Raw genomic sequence first — 20,557 nt, forward strand, 5'->3', positions numbered from 1 at the left:
CTGGATAATGGTCCCACTGCAGACAGCACACTACTCAGACAACAGTGAGGACTGACAACTGAGGGCTTCACCACTGCAGGGGCTGTGAACTTTTATTTCAACTGTGACCAAAGAAAATATTTAGATTTGAGTGTCTGTGTTTGTGTGTGTCTCGCTGCGGAGAGTCTGTGAGATGATTTGCCACTGCCGCGCTCTTCCATTCTGTAATATCCTGTTTTCAGAGGCACTCCACTGTCTACTCTCTTGAGCCTAACAACACAAAAGTGGTCAGACACACACACACAAATAAGCAGAAAAGCTTCTAGACAGTTTTACAAAACAGGGGTGGGAGGTGAGCAGCACGCCAGAGAGAGTCCGGGAGAAGATGAAGGGGAAATGTAGAGAAACAGAAAGCAGTCCAGTGGCAGCGGTACGGAGGCAGCAGCCGGTGCAGCTTCACCTCTCTTTATTAGCAACATGTTTCTTGGCTGTGTCGTTTAATCTGGCTAATTGAATGCTCCAATAATTCTAAAGAGATTATAGTCCGACGAGGCGTCACACCGGGGTCGGAGGTAAAGCAGGCCAATGATCTATTTGTCAAATACATCAAGCTCTACTCTAATTTCTTTTGATTGAAATTGATCATTTTGTAAATGCACGGTCCAGATGGCTGATGAGATTTATTCCCTTTGTGTTGGGGGAGGTTGAGCTAATATTATGGAAAGGAAGTGCGGATAACTCTGGATTAACTAAAGATCCTTGCGAGGAAAGCTGGTTTTACAGCTCTATCTGCCACGAGCTGGTGGTTCCACGTAAAGCTATCGTGGTTTTATTTAAGCCTGTTCTTTACTTATGAATTACTCGCAGGGTGTAACCTCTTTCTTTAACTTTGCATTACTGTATTATTAATCAGGGATCTTTGTTTATTCCTAACAGAGGCTGTTTGGCAGAACGTCAGCAGTGATTTGAGAAATAGATGTTTCTCAAATGCCTGACAAAGTTACTGTAAGGACACTCTTCAAGGCACGTTATCACCCGCATTTAAAACTGCATAATCTTGTTGTGACATCAGTTTCTTCCATCAGTAGATTTGCCTACAAGTGGGAAGTAATTCTGCTAAATGTACATTCTTGGTGTCACCCACAATCGTACTGTGGACCAACTGCAAGCCGTCTTGACAGTGCTGAGCTTTGGGGGAAGGAGAGCCGAAGATTTCGAAACGGACGGAGCTAATGTAGCTTGTTAGCTTTGTGGCACCATGTACTTTTGGCCAACTCTCTTCTTTTGTACAACAAAAGAGCAGTGATTTGCTGACTGGTATGAGACAGGAGTGAGTTGTACACACATTTTCCAACCCTCCCAATTTTCCTGGGAGGCTACCGTTTTTTCCTCGCCTTCTCTGGGTTTCCTCCCCAGGTAACAATTCTCCCATATTATTCCCGATTTATGGCACAAGTTTTCTAACTTTTTCCCGTGTTGGTCATCGCAGCCTGTTTCTGGCGCTGTACAGCGTGAAGTCTGCTGTACTGTTGTGCCTCGTCCACCTCAGTCAGTGAGAGCCGGACAGACAAATGGAGAGACGATATCCCCGTTGAGAAGCTGGTAAAAATAGCAAACATAGAGCAGTGGTGTGCAAAGAGTCTAAGGGGCAGGGGCAAAAAATGAAGGAATGAATGAAAAGAGATAACTTAACACAGATTTATTAAAATTATGTGACGTAAAAAATGCTGTTATATTAACACTTATTATTTGTTATTCGCATCCACCAGAATGCAGAAAACACAGTCCTTGAATCTCAAATTTTCTCAGGTGTATGCCCGGCAGAACCCCTATTTTTGCCGTCTCAAGTACGGTGGTATACTTTTGAATAAACTGTATGAACGTATCGTCTCATTAGCTTGGAGAGTTTTCTTTCATTCTTCACTTACATTTCATTGATTGAGTTGATGTGTAATCCTGAGAACAAAATGCCAGAGGTGAGCAGACAGAGAAAACAGAAAGAAGCTTGTGGAGCGATTGACCAGCGCTAGAACTTTTCCCGCCGGATAAAGTGTTAGCGGTTAACTGCTTCGAGTACGTCATCGAACTTCTAGAAAGCATGCAAATACATTTCTAAATTTAGCTGTGTAAATCAATGTTTCAGTCAGGTATATTACTAATCAAAGTAAACATCCTCTCATGTGTTTCTGTTTTCATGATATCCACCACGACCAAGTTTCACCGAGTTTATTCAAACCATTGATGCCAAAGTAAAACAAAGCCTAGATTTCCTTCTTGTTCTGCCTAAGAGCGCCCCAGGAATCTGTTTTATTGATGACCAGGTTTTTCATCTTCCAGAGCACCTCACAGTGAGGTTCCCCTAGATTTACTGCATATGAAATTGAGCACTTGGCCTCTGCATTTCTTCAAGTGCTCGACGATTTGTCTTTGATAAACCATCTGATATCGCAGAGCGGCCTCTGTGTTGCACTGAGAATGCACACACACACACACACACACACAGGAAACACTGTGTCGCAGAGCCCTGATCCAGCGAGACAGAGATGAACCGAAAGAGGGAAAGAGATGACATTTTGAGCCATAGACATTCTGTGATTGACCTGTCATTTCAGACGGTTTGTGTACGTCTCTATAGTGCAGCTATGAACTGCTGAAGTGCATTTCTCTTCTGACATTCAACAATACGAGGAGGACGAGGGTCCAGATTATTCCAAAGTCATTCCAAGTTTACCAAAGCAGGTTGTTTCTCCCCTAAAAAGTCACAGTCTATGTTACTCAACGCGATCCCAACTCAGCATTTCGGAGAGTTTTCTGTCAGCCTTGCAAAACAAACAGCTCTCTCTAATGCCCCTTTCTTTCGCCCCCTCCCCTCTTCCCTTTCTGTCTCCCTCTGTCTCTCTCTTCCCCCTGTCACAGTCGCTCATTCGCAGGTTGATGGGAGGCATCAGAAGGGATGAGTAGGAGGCATTTGAGACAAGTGTGTGAGAGACACGGCGTGATATCGGTGCAGAGGGACGTCTCTCTCAGAGCCTGTCTCCGGTCATATCCACAACTGGGAGACAACAGATGATGCAGAAGAAAGCGTAACCCGGGCAATCACCCAGGGGGCAGGATGGCGATGTGGAGAGGTTACCGTATAGAATGAGGGAACGCAGGGGCGGAGGGGTCACCGGGCCGAGTGTGAGCTGGCTCTCCCGCTCATGTCCCATCGTTTAAACTGTGTTTTTGTCTGCCTGATGCTCCCCCTCCCCTCCCCTCCACTTGCCATTGTCTTCCTTTCCCAATCATCCTCTACATCCGGAGCCTCGTCACAGCAGATCTGTGCTGACAGGCCGTAGCTGCATGCGTGCACTCTGACCGACTGCTCTTTTTGACTTTGTGTTTGTGTTTGTGTGTGTGCGTATTCGTGTGTGTGCGTGGGGGGGGGGGAGTAAGTCTCTTTTCCTGGCGTCTGAAGGCTCTGATTTTTGTGGCAGGGCTGTCAGATCTCCGTTCCCTCCACGCCAGATCAATGCCAGCACCAGGCAAGTGGCAGCGCCTGATGAGAGCCACCCGCCCCTCTGACGGGTGCCCGCCACGACAGGGAATATGTTCTTCCAAATAGCAAGCTGGTAGCAACTGAGTGACGCACACACAGAGTGGCACTACAGAGGGGAGCTGGTTCCTGCACTGCACAGGAGCGCTTTTTATTGTTGAAATGGCAAACGAAGGTGCAGAGGCCTTGAGGTCTGTATGTTGCCATGTCAACGCAAATATCTGGTACACTTGTGGATTATTTATCTTAATTACTAAGAGGATTATTGATTACCTTCTTAAATCTGTATTCAGTAAACACAATATTTATCTTTTTTATCCTTTTTGTATCTTTGGCAGCAAGTAAGTTGTTGCACACGGTTGGGAGGGCTGCTTTAAAAATGTATTCTGATAGAGTTACTCATTACCTGTTTAAAAAAATAGGAGTCACTTACGTAATCCAAGTATAACAAAATTAAAGTAATGTAAGTTGACTACTTAACCTCAATACCAAACATATGCTAATAAATAAATATCATTCTTTATTTTAAAATTGTAATCCTGTTAGCAATCCCATTTTTTTAATGAATGTATCTGTAATCTAATCACATCTTTTTTCCTGTAACTTTACTGGAATACAGTTACGTAATCCCTTTACATGTATTGTATTTTTCCTTCTTATAATAATTTCAGCATAAACAAAAAACTAATCACTTAACTGAGAATCAGCTAATTTGTGTTTTTGACCAGTCACATTCATGGCTGCGCGTCAGTTTCAGTTGATATGTTGCCTCCAAATATGCTAGTGGTGTTTGAATTATACAGCGTATTATTTCAAAATGATTTAGAAAACGCTGCTCTGATTCATATTCGGTAATAAAACACTTTTTACATGTGACGCGCTGTGATGACGAGGTGTAAACTCCAGGCCCCAAAAGTCAGAATGATGAATTTGACTAATGCGTGGCACGCTGCTGTTGCAAAAGGTGGCACAAAGAGATTTAAAAACTCTCTCAGCAAACAGCACGTCGACCGAATTCAGTTCTTGGTTCTTCATGCGAGAAAAATGCTCACGCAGAAGAGTAAAAAAGTAGTCCGGTTGCACTCACATAAATTTCTCCGAACACATTCTTCACCAAAAGCAGATGCGGGAGACAGGGTGAAGGGACGGCGACAGAGCGAGGCGTTTAATGCACGGCACCGACGCCATAACACTAAGTAGATGCTGCCCACTTAAATCTTTACATTCTTCATTCACTTTAGCTCACCAAACACGACAGTCCCCATAGGCGAGTAATGAATAATCATTAGCAAAAGGTCCACAAATTATTGATGTAAAATAAGCAATGATTCTTTTTTTTGTTTCGCAATTTATTGCCATTAACAAGTAACTTGCAATCCAATAAATGTCAGCATGGCTTTCAGTTAATTAAAGGCAAAGATATTATACAGTAATGCAGGGTGGCGTTTATATCTCGATTTCCACAGACTGCAATTTACTACTGAGCCTTTATTTGAAGGGACCCACAAATAATGGCTATTAAGCCGTCAGGGGATGGACAGGGGATCACATTAATGAAATTAGATAAGGTGGAATGGTGATCTACACAGCCTGGAGTCTGGAGACACACGCAGACACACAAACCCACGCAGACACGTACGCATGCTGCACACAAGCGCGACACATTAGGACTGGGTGCTGTTTAGCTTCCTCTTTCCACCCGTTTTTTACTCTCCTGACCTGCCTGGCTTCTGTTTTCAGTTCTTCTTTCTTGCCGTCACCTCTTCTGCACTTTGTCCGAGCACCTACCGCAGCCATGTTAGGTGTTCAACGTGAGGGCCTGTCAGCTCATCAGGGAAAGTTTCCCTGTTTGTCCTGAGCACTGTAGGCAGCCAGTCAGTCCATCAACACTGCCAACACACACACACACACACACACACACACACACACACGCACACACACTGACACACGTGTCCACATCTCCCCCACTAACAGGGAGGTGTCACTCGAGGAGGCAGCTGCAGTCGCTGGTGTGACTGCTCTCCTCAAATCAGAGACCCTCGTCCCTGTCAACGGCAACCTGGCCCTGAGGCTACCACTGTCACACAGTGTACACCCCCCCACCCGAACACACACACACACACACACACACATGCACCGACTCGGGGGAGGAAGAGGAGGAGATGGAGGAGGAGGAGGAGGAGGAGGTGGCTGTGTTCTATCTGGAGAGTTGATTTCCACTGGATTAGGGGAGCAGGGGGATGGAGACGGGAAGAAGAGAGGCAGAGGGGTAAGGGGGAGAAGGAAGGATAAAGGGAGGGGTGAGGGATGTGTGTTTTAGTTAGAACAGCGGGCCTGATTTCCTTCCTGACAGAGAGGGCCAATTATTAGCTGTGACAGTTTAGGGAAATTGGGCGTGAGTATGATGGGACAGATAGGAACTGAACAGATAGGGGAACTGATAATTGTTCGACAAAGTCAGGTAGAAATCCAGGAGGAGGATTCACCTCGCTCTGTTTCATGTGTACAAACACAAAGAGCATTTCGCGATTCACCACTGAGACATTAAGTCGCTGCAACTCTCCACAAAAAAGTCTCAACATTTTCCTTTTTTTCTGGCTTTGTTCTCATCCTCTCATCCTCCTTCTCTTTCTCTGTGTGTGTGTATATGAATGACTGGGCCTGTATTTGTGCTGGCAGCATACATAAGAGGCCCTCTGTGCAATCGGACAAGGTGCCGATATCTCAGTCATGTGACAGTGACTTCCTGTCTGTATGTCAGACAGCAACTGAAGGCTTGTCAATACGAGCTCGTGCTCACATCCTTTCCCATCTCCTCAAACACAAACTCACACGGCCAGAAGAGAAGCGTGAAAACCACTTTCTTCTTTTTTTTTTGCTGCTCTGTATGTCACAGCGGGGAAGATAGGAAAACTCTGACGCCAGTTATTTTTACACACAAAAACTATACTGTTCAGTTGATTTTACATGAAAATTTGAGGAGCAGAGGTCAGAGGGTGAATTGATTTTCTGCATCAAGCTAGCTGCAATCAGTGTGACAGATTATCCAAGAGCAAAATCCTGTCACATATCTGCTTTTATCAAAATAAATGCATTTATTTCACCGTTGTTTAAAAGGACACATTAGCCTGACATCCATCCCATCTACAATCCTTCCTGTTCCTCTTCCAGTTCGGCCTTTTTGCTCCGCAGAACTCAAAGAGACCTGAGAGGCCATTTCATAGGACAACACTGCCCTCGTATGGCTGGATGATGCTACTGAAATAAGACCATGAGACAATCGACGCTGGCATTACTCTTAAACTGCATGTGTGGCAATTTGGAAAAATTTAACTCATCTCAAAACGTCGTAAAATGCACCTCATGATCAGTGGCATACATGTAATTATTGTTTTCAAATGGATTTTAATGAACAGAGAAAGGAAAGTGAGAGTTTACAGTTACACACACTCACGCAGAGGTTGAAGAGTAATCCATCTGAATCCCAGTTTATGCCCACAGCATCAAATATTCCCGGTTGGACTGACACATGCCCGTTGCTGTGACCACAACCCATCCACTCTCTGCTTAACATTTGTCATTGATCGCAGCCTAGCCCCCATTGGCAGCTCTAATTCATTTACGAACTTGTCATTCCACATTATTGATTGAGTTGTCCTTCATCCCAGCTTTAATTATATGCAAAGATAAAAGATTTTCTCATTATTGTGTTTAATCTAATGAAAGGCCTTGTGTTACAGCAGGGGCCGGTTCAGAGGTCCAGACTATTGACCTTGGAGGGCACAGCTCGAGGATGAATGTTTTTAATTAGACAGAGCAAACGGCTTGTGGAGGCAGAGCCTCAGGTTGTCTGTGAGGCTGGAGGGTGGGACAGGTTGGCACGGAGCAGTTTAATAGATCTCAGCAGGTCACTGTCTCTCACCTTTATTGTCTGCAGCTCAAGACTAAGCACTGTGTTTATCACACGGCGAAAATATTGTTTAATTTAGCATTCAGAATGTTTTAATCTTGAGACTCTCAGTCTGTCTCAGGATCTTCTAGGAAATTCTGCAGGGAAAAAAACATTATCATGAAGCAGTAGAATTATTTCTTTCTTTAGGATGAAAAAAAATGTATTTAACATGAGACTAAGTATCTTGTTAAGGTGAGTTTTTAATTGAGGGATTGTCTTTCTGTGCTGGTTTTGAGCTTAAAGCTCATTTGGAAGTTGAATGTGATTCAGTCACTGGCCTGAGATGACACCTTGTGAATGAACCCTGTAGCAAGGCACTTGTACTGTAGATTACAGCAGTGTGTGGGTATTTGTATGTTGCACAGTAATAGAAAGACTAAGCAGTTCATTGTAGGACTATATAAAAACAAATGTAGAAAATGTTATGTTTGTACGCAGTGCTAAAAAAAATAGAATTGAATTTTGAGCTGGTTTTCATTTGTAGATTTATTATTGATAACTACTGTGTGATGAGAAACAAAATGTTGTTTATGATGAGAAAGACACTATTTGATGCATTAATGAGGAATTTAGCCAATTTTAAACCTGGGCCCTATATTTATATACCAAATGTTGTGACTGCTTCACATTTTTTGCAGGAAAAAAAAAGATTTTTTGCAGGAAAAAATTTTTTTTTTGAAAAAAATCAGCTTTTTCCCCTGAAATTTTTTTCTTCCTGAAAAAAGTTCAGTTTTCATTTCATTTTCTTTCTCTCTGCACTCCAAACACAATCTTTTCGTTCTGCAAAAAAACTTTTTTTCCCTGAAAAAAAAAACTTTTTTTCCCTGAAAAAAATCTTTTTTTTTTCTGCAAAAATCTTTTTTTTTTCTGCAAAAATCTTTTTTTTCCTGCAAAAAATCTTTTTGGTTTTTTTCAGGAAACACATTTTTTTTTTTTTTTTTTCAGGGAAAACAATAATTTTTACAGAACAAAAAGATTTTTGCAGGAAAAAAAAAGATTTTTTGAAAAAATCACTTTTTCTTTCATTTTCTTTCTCTCTGCACTCCAAACACAATCTTTTCGTTCTGCAAAAAATCATTTTTTCCCTGAAAAAAAAACTTTTTTCCCCTGAAAAAAATCATTTTTTTCCCCTGCAAAAATATTTTTTTTTCCTGGAAAAAATCATTTTTGTTTTTTTCAGGAAACTAATTTTTTTTTTTTTCAGGGAAAACAATAATTTTTGCAGAACAAAAAGATTTTTTGCAGGAAAAAGAAGATTTTTTGCAGGAAAAAAAAGATTTTTTGCAGGAAAAAAAAGATTTTTTCAGGAAAAAAAAGATTTTTTGAAAAAATCACTTTTTCATTTCATTTACTTTCTCTCTGCACTCCAAACACAATCTTTTTGTTCTGCAAAAAAATCACCTTTTTCCCCTGAAATTTTTTTTTTCCTGAAAAAAGTTCAGAGTTTTCATTTCATTTTCATTCTCTCTGCACTCCAAACACAACATGCATCTATTATATGTTATATGTATATGTTAATAAGTTATGTAACATGACTGTCATGTTTCTTTTGGCGAGGAATATGGCAAACATGGCGCTAAGCTGCCCTTAGTGTCACGGGTGGAATTCTGGGTATTATCAGCTCTTCTCATCAATGGGTGTCTACAGTGAATAGTGATAAACTGCCACAGCCGAGAGGAAGACGAAGAAAGTGCATATTTCCGGCAAAAAATGACAGTAAAATGAGTTGTATGTGTCTGAGATGGAGGTTGGAAAACATTCTTTATTAAGTCTGCAATTCTGCACGTTTTCCTTTAGCAGCGACAGGACAGTGAATATCCATGCATCCATCAGCATTTCGCACAAGTGTCAGCGCAGTTTTTATTTGTTTACAGCGACCAGACTGACCGCTTCACATGCACAAATTATGCGGGACAATCAGTGGTATCCCTCAGCCTGGGATATCGTTTGAAAATGGACATTTGATTTTCCTGAAGAAATCCTTTTTTTCCTGAAAAAAAAAAGAATGTAATTGTCATGCCATTGTTAAGAAAAGGCTGCCTGATGCGTGTGTTATATGTCATTTACACACCAAACATCTAAATATATCACCCATGTTTAAAAATTCCATAATGTCCCTTTAGATGGTTTTCACTGCACACCCCTGAAAATGAAAGGTTGTTTCATGGAAGTTTTTGTTTGAGACAAGAAAAGTGAATGTAAGGCTTTAAAAGTCTTCATGCCGAACTCTGTTTGACTTTATAAACTGACCAAAAATAAATAAATAAATTTTCAGAAATGTTTTTCTGCATGTCATATTACACTGTGTGAGAATGTCGCTCAGTTTAATATGTTTAATCTATTACCGCAAAATAAAGGATGGCATGAAATGACAGTATCGGGTTTTTAATCCCACAATCTTTGATTTTAGAAATGTTTGCTTGCTATTGTTTGTCAGCCCGATATCAATTATATTTGATTTCCAAACCAATCAATATTCTAAATCTGTGCTAATATAATAAGCATGTCTGACAATGATAGTTTTACAATACGTTTATGAGTTTATAAAGCATTTTATAATGTAAAAGGAGAGGGCAGGTAGAGGTATGCTGGAAAGAAAATGAAAAGACTCTTCCAAACTGTTCTTTTCAAAAAAACCTCAAAATATAAGTTGTCAAAGAGACATTGTGTCTCTTTGACAACTTATCTTTGAGGGGTCAACTGCTTTTATACATTTAATATCAAATGAATCATCCTGCTGACAAAAACAGGACTAGGAGGTTAAAGGTTCAAGTTTAAGACTTAGTAGATGCAACAGACAGGCTGCACCACTGGAGGGCAGTACTGCCTCATTTCAGCCATCGTGGATGCTGCACAGAGGACAGCTCGCAGATAAATGGTTTGCACAGCAGCTTGTAAAATTGTTAGAGTAGCAAGATCTGAATAAAGATCCAGAGCAATTAGAAACTGATGGAACAGAAGAGATCAGTCTTCTTTTTAAGGATGTCATTATATTATCTTAAATTACACTTAAAATGTAATAAATTAATACATTTTCCTCAATCATATCATAATCATATTTTTTTTTTTGTAAACACTGATGCATACATTACAAAAGTTAATTCAATAATCTAAATACATTTCTCTTTTCTTGTACTAGCCCTGACTAGCATCTGCATTTAGGTTGCTCTTGTTCTTTATTGAATTGCATTGAATTTCTAATTAAACAAATGAAAAGGTTTCATGTAAAGACCATCCACATCACCGACAAATCACCTTCTTTATTGGCACTTTGACAGAAGCAGGACATTATCAGCGTATCCAACCCTTCGTCTGAAACAATAAACTTTGAGACACGATACTTGAGTCCTCTCGGATAAAAAAGAATGTGACACCAGCGAGCTGAACTTTTAATGCGACACTTGGCCCAATAATCCAGTTGCAGTGCCCTACATTTTTGAAATATGCCAAAAAACATCTTTGATTTACAAGGCAGCACACAAAAATAGGCCAATCTAGCAATTACTTCAGAACGTCATCAGCGCAATTATCACCACATTGTCAAACAAACACAAAGACAAAAAGGCTTGATAATAACACTTTGGAGCAGCTGCCTCCTCACTTCATCCTCTGTTAGATCATTGACAATAACAGTTTTATACATTTCTCTGTACTAGCGGTCGATGCTGCGCCACAGTCTCGCTTCCTCCGGCACCACTGATGTGACGTCCAGAGAGCACAATCGACTAGATTTCTGAAATCAAGTCGATTCTTTCCCAGATGACAGGAGAAGACGACAGTGAAGAAAATGTTAAAGGTCACAGAGCTTTCACTTAATCCAACTACTCCTGCTACGTTCTCACACTGCTCAGAGGAATCTAAATCCAAAGTGCAGTGCATTAGCAGTCACTGTATTTTGTTTCAGTGCAGCTGTAAGAGATTATATATCTCTTTCTGCAACAGCTAGCTCCTGCAAACCTGAAAGCCTGAACATCTTCAAATGCAATGTACTAAATGTGTAGTACATCCAGTCCCTGTGTGTCACAAAGCTTTATGGTCACATGTTTACATCCATTATCCATCTGCTCACAGCTCATACTCAATTCATGACCATCAGGGGTCCATTCCAGCATCACATTCATGATTCATTGTAAACATTCGCTGTAAACACAAATAATCCACTAGGTGGCATTATGCATTCACAAGGTCGTCCTTCTGTTTCATTCATACATTGATTCAGCCAGGCCTGTCTGCTTGAAGGTCTCAGCCACCTGTCTGGAGTGCTGCATCTTAGCCGACAGCGCCTCCAGAATATCATTCTGGTCCACTGCGATGGCTGTCCGGTAAATGAACGTCCCCATTGACTCCAGACCGCGCATACCTAGATTCACCCCACAACCTGGAGAGGACAGGGAAAAACATAAATCACAGACATCTTACATGCATCAAATAATTACAGTAATGTCCAAAACATATTAGACTCGCCTTGAAGTCATGAGAAAGAGCATGAGGCGCAAAAACAAACATGGAGACAAAAACCAGAGGAGCGTCACATGAAAGTCCACTGGGTGCAGTACTGAGTCACGAACCCATCAACACACACATAAAAAATAATGTATCCTCTCCTCGTCTTCTCTCTCCTTGTTCTGCTAATAGGGCTCTGATGTTATGTCTCACCTTCAGCGACACTTTGAGGACAGAAGAGATGGCACATCAAATATCTCCTCTTACCCTCAGCGTGAAAAGCAATAACTGGTGTTTAATAGACATGTGTACCTGTGTCGAAGTTGAGGACACGTGCTGCCTCCCCCTCCACAGTGACCGCCACGTTGTCCCCCTCTATGTAGGCGGCGCTGATGCGTCTGTGGGACAGCTGAACCTCGAAGAGGCGGCGGCTGCACTGCATGTGGTGGAGTGTCGGGTCGCTGAGACGAGGCTCTATGTCAGTCTTATAGGCGTTAAAGGACTGGTGGAAGATGTTCTTCATGATCTGGGCAGAAAAACAGAGACAGATATGAGTGTTTTTTCATCATTTGTAGCATCATTAAAGGACAAGTTCACCTATTTTTAACCTCATCTTCTTGTAAATTGACTTGCTAATGAACACAGTTACATGTAAAACATGTAAGAAGGCTCTGCTCAGCACTTTACAGTTCTATTGCTTTTGATCAGCTGCCACAATTGAACTGTAGCTAGACAAAACACAGTTTTGGGTCTTCGGTGGTGAAGTCCCCCGTGAAATACAGAGAATACTGACACCTGCAATAATTTAAAGGGGCTCTGTGGAACAGTTGGTAGCAAATTACATGTATTAATCACTTTTTTATTGGCCATATGTGAGCGGATTGTAACGTGATGTGAAAAATGAGACCTTCCCTCTCTCTCTCTTTCTCGGTTGCCTGTACAAGCCTGAGGACGATTTGTTTAAGTTGTTTAATGCAGCTGGACCGTGCAGATCTTTGTGAAAGGCTTTGTGAAGATTTTCCACGACAGTCCAAAGGATGTGACTCTAAGCATGTTCTTGAGTGCTTAATCTCTTTTTATACCCCTTTTAATGGTGCATGAGATACATGAGATTTAATGTACATCTATGGAGGCAACTGAGAAAAAAAGCAGGTTCGTTTGATCAAGCGTTTGTTTTCGTAATACTCATTTTGGCCACAGGGGATGGAGGACGAGGATGAAGTTCACCTCCAGCAAATGTTCCACATCGGACTAAAAGCGCACGTTTTCTTCCATGTAGTCTAAACCAAAGACATGACAGTAATGGTGCACACTGTAGCTTTCTATCACACAATATACCGTTTGTACCTTGTGTCTAAAACTTTTAAGGATTAGAAAAAAGAAAAACATATCTTACTTAAAAAATTGTCGTGGCAAAATGTTGTAAAAATGAGAAAAAACTGAAATTTGAAAATGAAACACCAGATTTATTTTGGCCACTCGCCTCTCAGAGCTCACAAGAAAACTCAATCCAAACAAAATCCAACCACAATTCTTTTAAGATGAGTTATTCAGAGTGTTTATCGAGCTTTGAGCTTGAGGAGACATATTAACTTTTATATTAACACGATGCGTCATGACTGATTCTACAAGTTCTGCAAATAGCTACATTTACTGAAGTACTGGTCATAAGTACAATTTTAAGGTTTTTGTTTTTTTTACATGAATATTTCCATATTGTGCTACTTTTTACTTCCACTCCACCACATTTTAGAGACAAATATTGTACTTTATACTCACTACATTTATTTGATCATTTTAGTTACTTACTACATTGCAGATTACATGAGCAAAAGTAGATGACGTACATGTAGATACATCTAAATATATGTATAATTAACATTTAGTTATAGTTTTGATAGTACATTTAATATCAGATACTTTCAGACTTTTACTCACATACTATTAGTATGTGTGACTTTCACTTTTACTCAAGTGATATTTTAACACAATATTGTTACTTTGGATGCTTTTTAATAACACTGTTCATTTGATCCATTCGTTCATAGACAGAAAATTAATGGGCAACTATTTTGTAAATCAAATTAGTTATTTCTGCCTTTTTACAAGCAAAAGATTCTCTGGTTGCAGCAAATGTTCAATGTTCTGATTTTCTTTGTCATATGTAAAATTAAATTGCATATCTTTTGACTTTGAACTGTCAGTTGGACAAAAGATTTAATTTTTTGCTCTTAGAAACTGTGATGGTTATTGAATTTGACTATTTTTTGTGTTTCAAAGGCGAAAAACAATTGACTATCTGTGCTCAAACAACTGCACCTTTTTCCATCTGGGGTGACTCATAAAAGAGCATCATCATTTTATGTTGATGCAGAGCAGAAGAGAAAAATGTGCTGCTGTGTGCCTCCTCATCGATCCTACAGTAATTGTAGGTATTGAGTGACAAGTCTCTCTCTCTCTCTCTCCCTGCCACTGTCGCTCACTCTCTCTGCTCCACTCTGCTCTTCTTCGACCCATACTTGCACAGTCATCTGTTACCAAGTAACAGTGCATCTGAATGGCCACCCACATAGCAACAAGCACTCCAAGGATGGTCTTGCTGCTACATACCTGTGTGTAATACACTACATGCTATGGCTACAGGCTCTGCATGACCGGGGCGGTGCTTGACATGAAAACCTGGAGTGTGAATAAAACAGCGGTTGCACTGTGGCTGCACCCACAGCCTGCTGTCGAGCACAGGAAGGAAAAAAATCCTGCCCTCCATTTATTCACTGATGTGTAACAGCAGGGTACAGATGGCCTCTACACACACACACACACACACACACACACACACACACACACACACTCACACACTGGTGAGGTCTACTCTCTCCTCCTCCTCTTTCCCATTTCTTCATGCTCTCTTTGGCTCAGACACATACATACTTAAGTTTTAAACACACACATGCACTAAAGCAAACAAACACTATACACTCACAAACGGACACTAATGGACTCGCACAATGGCGCACTTTAAGGACATTTGTTGAATGAAAGGACATTAATATGTTGTTAGGCAAGGCGGCATCGTTATTATCTGTCCTTCCCTTGTTTTAACATGAAAACACAGCTGCGAGCACAATACAAAGCCGTGAAAAGGTTTTTATCAGAAGGGGCTCACAGAGGAGTTGGCCGTGTGCCTGAGGAAGCGGACCATCTTGGTGTCAGAGGCGGGGCAGGCGAGGGCCATGTAGCGGTTCCTGAAGGTGCCGTAGATCTTCAGGTGGAAGCCGGGTTTGGTCGTGTGGTTTCGGTGCTCTCGGAGGGCCTCCACTCCGTAAGCGGACAGGTCGAAGTAGAGGCTGTGGGCACGGATCTCAGGGGTGGGTACCTGAAGAGAAAGAAGAGACGCTGGATCACATAATTTCAGATGTAATAAAATAATGCAAAGACCAGCAACAAGGCTAGTGTCACATCTGACATCGGTATAGTGAGTCTAAATCTTTAAATACTTGATGGGTATGTGGTGAAAAGACACAGAACATGGCCGATACACCATCTCTGCCTGTGTGGCTGTCGTCACTTGAGTGGCGATTGAGAACAGCTTGATTTTTATTCAGTGGTTCAATCTGGCACTGACTACTCCGCATTTTCCCCTCTAGCCAGGATTGATCAATTTTCTTTTCAATGACATAAACCGGCCGAGGGGAATCAGACAGCAGTTACTGCAGCCGAGGGAGATAGCGCGGGAACAGAGCGCCGGCGACTGGGTAGGGATGGAAGGTGGCGGTAGGGCTGAGCGGGTCATATCCTGGGAGGTAAATTCAATCACTACAGGAAACAGCCAGGGAGAAAAGAGGCCAATAAAAGGCAGCCACACGGCCACTGGAGAGAACGTGATATGAATGGTAATGGTGGCATAAAATAGCCAGGGAGACTGTGTGTGTATTAGTTCATAATAGCCTGGAAGCTTTTCACCTCGACCTGTTTATTTGTTTCTCCAAATCAATCCACTCTTTTGAGCCGATTGTCACCGTAGATCATCAAAGAGGCAACCTCTCGTCTCCACAAATCAGTTTGTATAAACAAAATAATTATCAATAGTTAGTCATTGTCAAGGCTAATGTCTGGTGATCTGCAGGATAAGGAGCAGACTACCGCTGTAAATGTCATTTGTCTACATTTTAAATGTCCCCAGTGGACCAGCAAAGATGTGATGTTTGTTTGTCTCAACAATACTCAGTTGTCTGTGGTGCACCATATCCCAAATAGTACATTTCTTATTTTCAGTCTTCTTCATGTGCAAAATCAATAATTGTGGGCACATTTTTAGAAGTGATTACTGTCTTTTTCAGTCTTCTGTGGGCCTCAGTGGAAACACCACTGAGTCATCACCGAAGCAACCATCTGCTTATATAATGCCAAGTGACCTTTGGTGTATAATGCGAGGAACATGCAGCTGATGTTTTGATATCTTAAATCATATTCACCTGGCGGGGGGACAGTCTGGCCATGGGGGCACGATGAATCACAAGCTTTATCATCACCATCACCTGCCTGCATCCGAACAACAGCTGCTCTTATCAAATTCGATAAGTAAATCAAAATAAGGCCGAGATCCAACAGTCTGCTGACAACTGGCTGTTTATATGAGAGTCAGATATTGTGTTCAGCTGCTATTGGCGGGTGCACATCACTGTTTGCTCAAATCAGCTTTATATGGCCAAATAAAGTCGCCTTCACTGTAATATCCTGCAATATCCTGTTTCTACTGCCATCAGTCTTTAAACAAACACCAACCCGCCGGTTATTGCCTCGGTGAGTGCACTTGAGTGAACGCATCCATTAGTGCATGTACATGTATGCATATACAGCTTGTGTGTATGTGTGTGTGTGTGTGTCCTGACCTGTCTCTGGTCTAGTCTCTCTATAGTTGCGTTAGCTCCATAGGCATGGCAGGACTCCACAGTGTAGTCAGAGCTGATGCCCAGCACCGAGCAGGAGTCGCCACACGACCCGTCAGCCACCACGATCACACGTGGCCAGTTATTTTGTGGGATCCGCCGCAGGTATTCCTCTGTAAACTGAAACAACAACAGATAAAACAAAAATCATACATACTTTCTAAAATAAAGTTATCAAAAATCTCCCTGCCAGCCTGGACGCTCACCAGTATGCATTCAGAACCAACAGATCCACAGAGGATGCCATATCCACTGCCCTCTACTCAGTCCTCACACACCTCAAAATGCTGTTTGTTGACTTCAGCGCAGCATTCGATACGATCTCACCCATGAAGTTGATTGGACAACTTGACACTCTGGGCTTGAGTACCACACTCTGCGATTAGATATTGGACTTCTTCACAAGCAGAGCCCAGATGGCACAGATAAAATAGTTTGTTTTTGTTTCTTTCTTTTTCTGTGATGTAGCTAAAAATGACTTAAACTAAATTTGGTTTTAATGCTAACATGTCGAGGCTAGTTAGACTGCATTTATTAATCAGCTCTTTGTTTTCTAATCTTCTAATCGTTTGGTCTGTAATATGTAAATTCCTGTGTCAGAGTGGTGTCTTTAAACAGCTTGTTTTGCCTGAGTAATAGTCCAAAGCCCTAAGATATTCAGTTTTCTATCATGTAAGACAAAGAAAAATAGGAAATCATCGCATGTAGGTAAAAAAAAAAAAACAATTTAAAGGATCAATCAGTTCTCACGGAAATTATCAATTAAATTATATGAAAACAATAACTATTCCTCATCTTTATTTGATTCTATGTACATATTTCTGCAAATACTCCTAGAGTTGCTCAGGATTGGATTTATCCTTCTATCACTGCCTATTAATCTAAGACGCAGGTGGGTTGTGTTGTAATAAACCCACACACGCCATTAAAAAGGGCTCCAGAGGTTGAGCTTTTCTTGGCAACAGTGGGTCTCTCACAGAGATTTATTATTATGCCTGTGTGTGCATCACTGCCTCTCTGTGAAACACCAGATACTTGCCTTTGCATATGAGGAGACGGAGCAGGACAAAGACTGACAGGCTGAAAGGGGGAATAAAAGGGCCTTACAGGAGCTATAGTGGCTCAGCACCTATGAGATCAGGTAATGTATTAGACTATTTTGCATTCTCAGACCTTTGAAGCACCGACGAGCAAGGAGAGTAAAAAAAAAAATACATCAAGCACAATGTCCTATCTAATCAAGAGGAAATGGCAGAGTTGGCAGTAAACGAAACTGAAGTTTGTTGTGATCGAAGACATTCTTGACCTTGTCTTCTGTCTCACAAAGGTTGGTGAGTCACTGGATGGCAGCGAGGACGGCAGCAGCTAACAGGAATGACACTGGAGCTGAGGAGGAAGGAAGCTGCTGGCCACAGCAACACGCACACATGAGAGAGCTGAGATATCTTTGTTTCCTCCTGATGATGAGCACCAAGGACAGAAACATCACAGTGTAATAAAAGCAAAGTCACAACATCCACACAGTGAGGATGTAGCTCAACCTCAGCAGAGCAGCAGCAAAGTCTTGTCCCTGGCTCGCAGCCATGACACAAATATTCACTGAACATTTAATCACGGTTTGCCCACGTTGAGCACTTCTCTCTGAGAAACTCCTCCGAGGTTTTCGTGTTAGTGGGTTATGTCATTGTCCCTAAGTTGAGGTCAGATTGGGGGTGTTCTCTCATGTTATTGCCCTCATGAAGCCAACAGTGAAGGCCTGTACAAATAAACACAACGTTTTAATAAAACAGGGATCACGTTTGAGTTTATCCTGATGCATCGATCGCAGATTGTGTTTTCGATGTTGTGTTATGAAATCAGGCGCCAGATCACACAGGAACATTTAATTTAATAGGTATTTGACTTGACACAATCCCCTGTCGAAATCTGTAATTGAACCATTTGGAATTAAACAGGATTACATTTTAAAATCCATTTTATTACGGAAGGCGTAATATGATGGATTGGGTTTTGTTTACTATAATTCCGTCTTTTATTCTCCGCTGGCCTAAAAAAACCGCAGCGAGGATTCTCCTCAGGGTTTGAGGTCAGCTTACATAACAGGTTATTTCAACTGATGAGCCCGCTTTCAGCCTGACATTATACAATGTTGTGTGAGGAGAAGCTTAGGGAGAGTGTTTGTGCAGTATGTGTGGCGTAAATGAGCAAATCCATGCACAGAAAGTCAGTTTGGTGAGAAAAAAAAACCATGTTCTGTGTGTTTCAGGGAGGGTAAACTGTCTCATGTTGAGATCAGCAAAAAAGCCTCTTTAAATGTCAGAAAAGGATAAAGTGAGCTACAGTGTGAGACAGCTCGGGTTCACTTGAGAGCCTGAGGAGACTGAGGGCTCTTGATTTAGGAACAGGCATCTTTGTCACCATCGCTGCTGATAGCTATCAGACCCCTGCTGAAGTGGAGGCACACACCAGCCTCTTCTCTTTGACCGCTGCCACTTAGGGGGGATCAGGTTTTGACAGACTATGAAGGCACAGTCATTACAAGATGAGGCAGTGTGAGAGTCTCCCTCTCTCGCCTCTCTACAAAGTCTCACATTATTTCCAGATCGGTGCTGTCTATGTATTATTGATACATTCTGAAGTTGTGTAACAGGATTTACAGCCAAGTTGTGACACATTACACACAAACCACAGGATGACTGAACCAGTGAGGAGGCTCTACCTTGGTCCCCAGCTGCACCTTGACATCCACCTTCTGTTTCTTCTGCTCCAGGATGCTCAGCAGGTACTCCTGAAACACCCCTATCCTGGTGAAGAAATGCTCGTTGTGCCAGCAGCCCTCCATGTTGTCAAAGTCCACCCCGAGTCCCAGCAGAAACTTCACGCTGCGGGGATCCAGTGCGATCTGCTGGGGCCGGCAGAGCAGGGCGGTCCGGTACCTCTCATCCAGCACGGTCAGTTTCAGCACCTTACCGGAGCGGACAGCGACCAGCGCGGCCGTCAGCCCCACGGGTCCCGAACCCACGATGAGCACCGAGATCCTGGCCCGCCACTGTCTGATGCCGTCCAGGCTCACCTTCACCGCCACGTACACGACCACCGCCACCAGGGTGCTCAGAGCGGTGTCATAGGCGAGAGCGCGGTACCTCTCCTCCGCGTTCTGCCCGATGTCGCCAACTCCAGCGTTTTCCGCCTGCAGCCCGTCCATACCGCGAGCAGAGTGACACTGTGATGTGTGCCAGCGGCTCGATCCTTCCTCGTTAATTACCCCGGCGTCCACTCATCATCTGTGCATCCGCTGAGAGAGAGAGGCAGGCTGTTTTACATCCATGCACACCAGCCAAACCAGCTGCGACGTGCCACATGCGTCCTCTCCTCTCCTCTCCGCTCCGCTCCGTCAGCTGCAAGTGGAGTTGTTGCAGCACGCTGGACTCTCTCTCTCTCTCTCTCTCTCTCTCTCTCTCTCTGTGTGTGTGTGTGTCTCTCTCTCTACCCTGAAGTGGAGGTGTGTGTCTGAAGAGCGTCAGCACAAAAGGAGCAGTTTAATGTATCAGCAGTTCGCGCGTAAAGGTTTAAATGTGTCATATTTCCCAAAGTGCCAGGACTTCATCAAGTCAATAGAAACCACACCGTAGGCATGCGATTCACCCCCACCCCTTCCTAAAATCCAATAGATGCGTAACAGCAAACTGCAGGGCCTGG

General features: G+C 42.4%; 1 protein-coding gene across 1 annotated transcript; it reads right to left on the reverse strand.

Moving 5' to 3' along the window:
* Positions 1-10,594: 10,594 nt before the first annotated feature.
* Positions 10,595-20,241, reverse strand: LOC311263317 (uncharacterized protein). Its single transcript, XM_084363287.1, has 5 exons — positions 19,578-20,241; positions 16,802-16,978; positions 15,076-15,285; positions 12,222-12,435; positions 10,595-11,844 (listed from the first exon to the last, which is right to left on the reverse strand). The coding sequence occupies exons 1-5, from the start codon at positions 20,061-20,063 to the stop codon at positions 11,666-11,668; spliced, it is 1,266 nt and encodes a 421-aa protein (XP_084219413.1). The 5' UTR covers positions 20,064-20,241; the 3' UTR covers positions 10,595-11,665.
* Positions 20,242-20,557: the final 316 nt, after the last annotated feature.

This window comes from Pagrus pagrus (genome assembly GCF_965226575.1).
Source record: "Pagrus pagrus genome assembly, chromosome: 10".
Classification (NCBI taxonomy): domain Eukaryota; kingdom Metazoa; phylum Chordata; class Actinopteri; order Spariformes; family Sparidae; genus Pagrus; species Pagrus pagrus.